The following is a 9,077-nucleotide window of genomic DNA, read 5'->3' on the forward strand; positions in this document are numbered from 1 at the left end:
TTGAGTGCCAAGTCTTCCCTTGTCTCTGTTCATCAGGATAAACTCTCTGCTTCCATTCACCTCCTTGCACATGCATGACATGGGCACCATCTGGCCCAAAAAGGCCAAGCACAGCTGAGCCTGAAAAGAATCTTCACAGAATGCCCTAGGCCCCCGTGCTCTGTGTTTCACCTGTATTTACAGCAAAGATTTCATAATCATCTCTGAAACATCCAGACAAATATTAGAACTCAAGTTTTCAAAATATTTGAGTAACGGAGGGAAGTGCTGCAAAAAGATGGCAGGCCTAGTCACTGTTATGTTTTAATTATCTAAGATTTTATATGAATGCCCTTTTCTACAAGAATACTGTTAAAGAAGTCAGCCTGACTTGAGACAGGAGATAGCATAATCAAATCATGCCCTGTAAGTTAAATTATTGACAAAAATATATGAGCTCTAATGACTTATTCCATTTCTACTAAATTCAGAGTAATTCCTCTATAACTACACCTAAGTGTCCTTTAATTCAATCCATATGTACAAACAAGACTCATATCCCACTTGCTGTTTCACTGCCTGATTTATTACTGATGTTTTATTAAACTAGAATAGAAAAAAAAGGACTAATTCATATTGGCTTGAATGCTACAACGATCCAGTTCTTGCTCTTATACCAAGGTTAACCTTAAAAAGGATCTGTCATTCTCAGTTCTAAATTCCCTCTTGATCACTAGGTAGGATAATCACTGGGCCAGAAAACATGATTGGATGGTATTTTGTTCTGAGTTTTCATTAGCCAGAAAAAGAGAAACTGTTGTTGAGAGGCTCTCCACTGCCATACCTACATTTTGCATTGATTAACTCAGGGTCCAGCTATCAGGGACTCTGCAGGGGTATAGTTAGCAAAGAACCTGCTATTCCAGGAGTCAAATTCAGGCCTTTATACATTTCTTATGCCCTTCCCAAGTCTGACCATTTGAAAGCTAAGGTTTTTTTTTTTTTTTTATTAACTCTAGTAAAATATGAAACCTTACAGCTCTAGAGCTTCTTCCATCTCTGGTAGCAAATTGTGAGAGTGACCTGATAGCCAATGTCCGGAGGTTTCAAGCACAGGTGTTTAAAACACCATTCCCTGGCTTGTCTCTTGCTTTACTTGTCTTTCATCTGGTTAATGATGTCAACACAGCTGGACTTCTACACCTGATACTTGTTCTCCATGTATACTTGTTCTCCTCTGTCTCTCTCTGCTAGGGCTCTTCTACCTTCCACAAAAAGACTTCTGGTCATTATCTTGCTCTTTATCTGCTCAGAGGGCCTTCTGCACCAAAAGATTTTAAAAAAGGCCTGCCTTCTGCCTAAGCACTCAACATTAGTCCACCCTAAACTGGATGATTTTACCCATCTGAAAATCCCACAGACCTACAGTAGCTGAGTATTACACAGCATCCTAAATAAGAGAACATAACTGTATTTAAACAAACAAGCTGATAAAAGGCTCCCTGCTCCAGTGTTTATTCCACTCTTCTCAAGGACTCTGTCAGTGTCTGGAAAGTTGAGATATGGCAGGGGAAAAAACGAATTACAGAAATGAGGGATCCCTCACAGATCATCAATCTTTTCCTTGCATTAATTACAAGGGATGCCAACTCAAGCACTTCTGCTGATCTCTGCTGAAATAGTCCTTCAGGGTGATAGAGCACTTTTTCAAACAACCTGTCTTTTAAACCATTTCACGTTTTGATTTCAAAATCACTACTTAAATGCCATTCCAAACCCCATGTGTTTGGTGGGGCTTGAGGCCCAGCTGTAAATTTCCCCACCACAAAACAACATTTATGAGTTATTTATTTTCTGCCTCCAAGTCCTTTTTTTTTGCACACAAGGATGCAAAGCAGGTAATACACCTAGGAATGTGGTCCATCTTGTGTCCTCCCATGCTCCCCTCTTCTTCCCACCCCCTTGTATTGTTTTTTGTCTCCCTGTTCCGAGTCCCCAGCACTCAGGCAGGACTTGGAAGACCAGGGTGATACGAGTTGATTTCCACTGAGAGAGAAAGTAGGAGGCAGGAAAAGGGAGGCCAAAATGCCAGGTAGGATGCCTTGCTTCAGTCACCACTTTGAGATGGGACTCTGGGTTCTATTCTCTGGGTACCTCTTTGGTACTCTTAGAATGCAGCCACATGGTGGTACCTGAAGGCTGCAGAGAGCATGGTCCTGCCCCTGTGGCAGATGTGCTGCCAGCTGGGCTGTGCTGCATGGCCAGCTGGAGCTAAGCATCACAGTGCAGGGCCAAATGGCTGCTCTGCTGTGGTTAGCTGAAATCCAGGATGTCAGCTTGGCTGTTTGCTGTGGATACCCCACTCTATTTCAGGATGTGATTCTATATTTGTACAGCACTAACCAGATGCTTTTCAGATCCTGCTCTAGCTAAGTACTTTTACTAGTAGTCCACAGTCGTCTCGCAGTTGTCACCCCTCCACATTTTCCACACATTTGCACTGAATTAATATGATCTCCTGTGCAAGAGTAACACTAAGGATGTGGATTCCTGGCAGTTTGTTATGCCAGTGATGTCAGACTGCCAGATGCAATCTGAACATGTCTGTGTAGGGCATGCAGGGCTCTCAGGTCCTACTCTATTTTTTTTTTTTTTTTTTTTAGGCAGCTCCTACACTCATGTAATCAGAGATAAGTGACTTAGTTAAAAATGAATGGGGCAGCTGGCTAAATGCTCAACCCAACAAAATGATCAAAGGGACGGTGCCAGATGTTTTTCATTAGCTCTACATATGGAGGTACCAGGGAGAGCAGCAGGAGCACCAAACTGAAAAGAAACCAGAGAAGGCAACTCTAGTTTCAACCATAACATGAGGAGCTGGCTATAAATACTACATTCCTCAGTGTGGCTCCCAGAGGACAAGGATATTTCTAAAACCTACAGGAAAAGCGTGTCTACTATTGTCTGACTTATTTATATGCATCCTCCTGGTAAATATTTTATTAAGAAGTATCCTTCTTAGCATCTATAAAAATATACTTTAAAAATCATATTTTAGAAAGCTTCTATAAGTTGCAACAAGGGTTATTTTTTCCATAAAATTTATTTTTTGTGCAGCTGGTGCCAATGCTGTTTTTTTCCTAGGCTACTGATTTGTGGGATTTTCTTTACCACATTTAGTACATTTTAAAATTTTAAATTCATAGCTTTGGGGTCCAAGTTACTGCAAAAGGCTCAAGTCATGTCAAGATTTGCTGTGGAAAAGGAACCAGATTTTTATTTTTGTCTTCTGGGTAAGTTTATGATAAGGTGAGATAAACATCCAAAATAGTTAAGGTTGTTTATCCTGCATCACCAAGAAGACATTTTTGACATCACTTGTATACAACTGAGCTGGGGAGCTGCTCAATCAGCCCTGATAGAAATCCAACCCAGATCACCTGGCCCCAGGGCTTAGAGACCTTACTTCAGTGTGATAAAATCTGCTTCTGTTGGGATAAAACCTGAGCTGTTCACATAGCTCCTCCTGACACAATACAAATTTTGGTGCATAAAGACTCCTCCTGTGGTTGTATTCCTTCCAGGGAATTATTTCAGGATGCTTTACCTCACCTTGACATATATCTGTAGTATCTTGAGGCTTGCAAGGAAGAATGAATCCTACAAAACAAGCTGGTGTCAAGCCTGTCCAGTGTAATGACTTGACTCTCAGCTCCAACTCTGCAAGCCTTAAACTTGGAGAGCAGGGATCCTGGAAATTGCCAGCAGGTAACTCAATCCACACCGTATTTTTCAAAAAATATAGAAAATATTCCTGTTCTTTTTTGACTCTGGTTTAGTGGTGTCTGCCTGAAAGTCACCCCCATGACAGCAGGAGGGGTGAGACATGGCGAATGCAAGGAGATTGGGAAGGCATTTCTCTGAAACAACTGGAAGTACCAGACTTGCAGTTGGCTAGGGAAGATGGTAAGAAGGGCTCGTGGCTGTGTTGATCAATAGTGCTGACATCTACTTTGTCCTTTACCTATGCAGCAAGCTCCTAGGTTTGGTAGTTTATGTGCTGCTCTTTGCATGATTATTGATTGAAAAGGTTACTCCATGTATAAAAAGCTTAATGTGCACTTTAAAAGCTGCTCTCACACCATTCTCCAGGAACAAACTCTATGAACATGCTCTCTCTTTCCCCTAATTCTTATTTCATGCACACATAAGTGACAGCCACTCATTGCAGTGAAGATGTGATTTGCAGTGCAGGATGAGTTCTTTGCTGGTAGATGTGCTGGTAGCAAACAGAGAAACACACTAATTATCATACTGGAGTCAAGGAAAGCTGGAGCATGACTCACTTAGGAATGCTTTGTCTTCCCCTAATTGCATAATTACCTTAGAGAGCTCTCTGGCCATTTGGCATAGAGGTCATGCCTGTTTCCTTTGAGCACAGGAATAACTCCTCCTAGCTACTCCTAACAGGATAAAAAGGGGATGTGAGAAAGACATATGGCCATGGCCCCACTTTTCCTCTGTATAACCCAGGAGCAGTATTTGTGCACAACTACAAAGTCCTTCATTCTCTGAAATGAGGAAGCCAAAGTTGACCATTATGTAACATAAATCAGCACTTTCACCTTTGCATTGAGACAGGATCTGTACTGACAGGCATAGTGTGATATTCTGGGTTCTTTGGTGCTGGTATTTGTGACATCTATTTTCTAATAAACAGGATTAAAAAAAGAGTGACACGGTTGCCACAACAACAGGAATTTTTCCCACTACACTCGAATAGTAGAGCAAGCCTGACTTCCAAGCAAACAAAACAGAGATCTCCCCAACACCTCATTCTCACAAGCAATAAATTAAAAAAAGATACAACTACTATAAACATCTGTAAAATGCACATAAAAGCAGATGGCAAACTAAGGAAAGAGACCTTAATATCCCATGAAAAAAAGGAAAATGAACTTTCTAGTTATATTAGCATTAAAAGAAGGTTTGTCTGGAGAATTCTCCTGGAACTCTAGGATACTCAACAGTGCAGTTTTCAGGGCTCAACCCAGCCCATGCCTAGAATGGGTTAAATAAGTCTGCAAGATGCAACAAACGGAGAGAGATAGAATTAAACTATGAGGATAACTGAAGTCAAGATATTTAAGTCTTTAGTGCCTCTGATGAACTCTTGCTCTGGAGGATGGGTGGAATCTGTGGTCCCTTTCTTAACCACTTTATTGATATTATCCAATGCTACATTTGGAAGCTACAATTCTTCTTTGCAAACTGGCGATGGCATCATTATGCAGTCAAATTTTCATCCCACTCTCCTCTTCATTACTTCTATGAATTTTCCATCATTCACTGCACACTGATCCATCCTCCATTCAAAGCAAGTTAAGCAAATTTTCTCCTGTTCTCTTTACAGCCCACCAGCTACTATCCCCTAACTTATGATGGGGTATACACCCACTGGGCTTAGGAATGGAAATGCTTGCAGCTGCTACACTTCATGCTGACCCTGATGCTGGCAGTGTGTTTTAGAAATGCACAGAGGATGCCAGCAGGGTTGGCCCTGTGAGAGTTGGGCATGAATATGAATCCAAGTGGTCTGATGCATCTGTTAGTGTAACCCTTCATGTAGATGGGCTTCTCAGCTGTGTGTCTGGATTGTCAAGAGTGTTCAAGATTACTCATTTGTTTAGGGGCTCATAACGGTTACTTAAATATTTCCTTCTTTTTTATCAGTGTCTCTTTAATGGTGGGGAGTAGTGCAGTTATTTGCTGGATGAAGCTGCATTAGATTCCACTTTTTGTGAGAAAACTCTGATCAGAATGTTTCCAAAGGGAAAATTTTTGCAAAAGAAAAGAGCTGGAAGACAACTCCAAGCCTGACTCCGGCGAGTGGAGCTATTCTAATATAAAGAGTGCATCACTCTAAAGCAAGCAAAATGTTATGAGAAGAAGAAGGAAAATTAAGTATCTTGATTCCTAAGATGAGAGAGAATTGGTCAGCTGTTTACCAAATTAAAGGCTAATATCCAAGACAGATTATATTCTCATGGGCAAACATCTCAAACACAGACTGGCTTTAGAGTTACATGTAAGTTAAGCAGTGACTTCAGGCTCTGGGTCCCAACTGGTTTTGTTATCAAACAAGAAAAGGGTGACATCTCTGTTCTTTTCATGCTCTTTTGAATGATTTTCCTGAAGAGTTAAGGAGGTTAAGAGTTAGGGTTAACATGCCATAGTGTGGGGAGCTGCCCTAGGGAGCAAGGAACACCAAACAGAATCTATAATAAAAGCTCCTGCATTAGGATGGTGGCAGAGGAAACTATACAGAAAATGCAGTCCAGGAGAGACTTCTTAGAAGATGAAGTAGGGATTAAGCCAGAGCCTATTTTACCATTTGCTAAAACACTCAGTGCAGTTGCCTTCATGGGTTCTGCATTCCAGAGGACTTCATGCTGGGTTAATAAAATCACTCTCTCGAACAGGCTTTGGAAACTCAGACAGCCACTGACTGCCCATATGGCAGAATTTGGCCATTGCTATTAGACAGCTGCAGGAAGTTGAGGACAAGAAAGGAGAGACAGCACCAAAATCTTATGGATATGTAGACACAGAGAGAGACACATGGCTTTGGCTCATGGCAGGAGCTTCCAAAATATGTTCCTCATCAAAATGTCAGGATCCGCTTTAGTTTTTTTCTTTCAGGAACTGTAATTGACACTTCTGCTTTTTGTAGGTGATATGCATGTGATTTGTGTGTGTGATTTAAACTCTCAGACACACCGAGTTTAAGTTTCAAGTGCATTTCAAAACAATTAGCACACCTAAAAGAAAAACAGCAGAACACCACATTTCTGTTGCTCACAAACTTAACGGGAGCTTGAGTTTAGTGCTCTTCTTAAGGGAAGAGCACAGGGAAAAAAGACTACGTTTCCCTGTAACTCAATGCCAAACCACTGCTCTCTGTTTTGAGTAGCAAATGCCATTCTTACTGCGTCTGAAAGCCCAGACTCCGTTCCTTTTCTCAACATGTAATTGTGTATTTTGGTACTGCTCTCCAACAGCAGTTTAGCAGAACAAAGGAGTTATCTTTATGGGACAGCCAGGGAAACGCACAAAGAACAGGAAGATGCAGCTAATCTAAATAATGACATTGAAAACAAAATAGCTATTGGGCTATAAATAAACAATATGAAGTAAATATCATTATTTTTATTAAGAGAAGACACAGACCTAATTCATGGGAATAATGTCATCTGCTGTTTCCTTAGACTTTAGTTCTTATTTTTTCAGTCAAGCCATAATGCAAGACTTGCTACTTTCTTCAACTTTTTACAGTATGAACTTCTATATCACTTCTTTTGGAGAAAGTTGCAAAACTCAGATATGTATGTTTAGGAGAAAGATCAGATTTTCTATAGTAAAACTGCTCAAACCGCTTGGTTTTGAACTGTGCAAATACATGCATTCTTACAAGGCAGGAAGGTAAACATACACGCGACTGCATTAATTAGACAATACCTAGTTTCCTGCAACACAAAGGCATTTTCGTATTTAGACTAAGTCTTCAGCGATGCAGTCCCCCATTGTGTGTGCAAAGCAAAAGAGGCAACCTCAGTTTCACAGAGAGAAGCACAAGGGTTGGTTCTGACCCGGCGAGTGAACGGAGAAGGAATTAAATAATCCTCTAAACCAAAGCCAGAATCAACTTCCCGAGCGCCAAGCTCAGCCGGTCCCACCACCTCACTTTTTGGCAACGCAGTCCTAAACTATCTGAGCAGAAGCCTGATTCACGTGCCTTTCTTTTCCTAGGGATTGTCTTGTTGAATATCCTGGGCAGGAAACTAGCCTGATCTGCCGACTTACAAGACTTAACATAGGCACTCGTGTTTCCCCCTCCCAACTCCAACCCGCACCCTGGGCTGAATCACTTCCCCGGCGGAGACACGAAAGGAGCGAGAGCGAATTGCTCCCGAGTGTCCGAGCTCTCAGGCGGACACAGAACACACGTCCGAGCCTGGCAAAACACCGGGCCAGGGCATCGCTCCCCACCCCTCGGGCTTTACCTGCTGCTGGGCGAATGGCCGGGGGGGATATCCTGCACAAAGCTCTGCTCCATGCCCGGGATCCTGGCCGGGCTGTGCGGATGGTAGGCTGTCAGCACCACGCTGCCCGAGTCCTTCATCTCCATGGTCATAGGCACATGTCGGCCCCGCCGCTGGCACACAGCGACCCGAGGGGCGGGCGAGGGACCCTGTCACAAGCGGCAGCCCATAGCCCGGCCGGGCGGCAGCGCTCGGCACTGCCGGCTGTCAGCAGAGCTGTGGCACCGGGACACGGCTCCTCTCCCTGTCAGCCAGGCTGAATTAGCATAAATTCAAAAACACCGCCCACAAAGCAACTCACGGGCAAAGTTACTGCGTCCCTAGGAAACGAGAAACCGGGACGCTTCCTGCCCGCACGCAGCACCTCTGACTTCTTTTACTTCTTTCCCCAATAGTTCTCTGCTTACTTTTTTTTAATTTTTTTCCTGTTTCTTTTTTAAACAGCAAATTCGTACTACTACTCCTCATGTTCCTGAATTAGTCGTGTCTGATTGAACCGATCAAATGAAAAGCGCTACTCAAACACAGCAAGCACATGGTTTGGTGGAGCAGGAGTCTTACAAGGGATGCAGAAAACGAGCGGGATCTGCTCCGTTTAAATCACCGGGAAAAAGCAGCGGGAGCTGTGATTTCCTACATGCCGGATCATTCCTATGGCGGGGAATTCGCATTTGCTGTCTCCTGAAAACAGATTAAGCGTTCATTTTGTCCGATATGGCTGTGTACGTCATTTGAAAGGCTCTGGAAAATGAGTGAATTACTTTTACAACAGTGTGTGTTCATCTGGAGCAATCCTGTAACTAAATACCCACCAAGATGCTTGATAGTTTTTCATGACTTAACTTGATCTCTGTACGTTAATTAAGTACTTTTCACTCAAAAGGAGACAATCAGGAAGAACAATCAGGATTTAATTCTGGAATAATACTCAGAGAAAACTCTGTAGGACAAAGTGAGAAAATTTGCAAATCACTTTTCCCCCCCTCCCATTTCTTC

The 9,077-nt window shown here is 42.5% G+C and overlaps 1 protein-coding gene across 1 annotated transcript in view; it reads right to left on the minus strand.

Moving 5' to 3' along the window:
- The window catches only part of ARHGAP28 (Rho GTPase activating protein 28), a 77,219-nt gene extending 68,918 nt beyond the window's left edge, over positions 1-8,301 (minus strand). The window contains exon 1 of the mRNA XM_018908963.3: positions 8,043-8,301. Coding sequence (XP_018764508.2) covers positions 8,043-8,173 — 131 coding nt within the window. The 5' untranslated portion in view covers positions 8,174-8,301. The remainder of the gene's footprint in view (positions 1-8,042) is intronic.
- Positions 8,302-9,077: the final 776 nt, after the last annotated feature.

This window comes from Serinus canaria, chromosome 2, assembly GCF_022539315.1.
Source record: "Serinus canaria isolate serCan28SL12 chromosome 2, serCan2020, whole genome shotgun sequence".
Classification (NCBI taxonomy): domain Eukaryota; kingdom Metazoa; phylum Chordata; class Aves; order Passeriformes; family Fringillidae; genus Serinus; species Serinus canaria.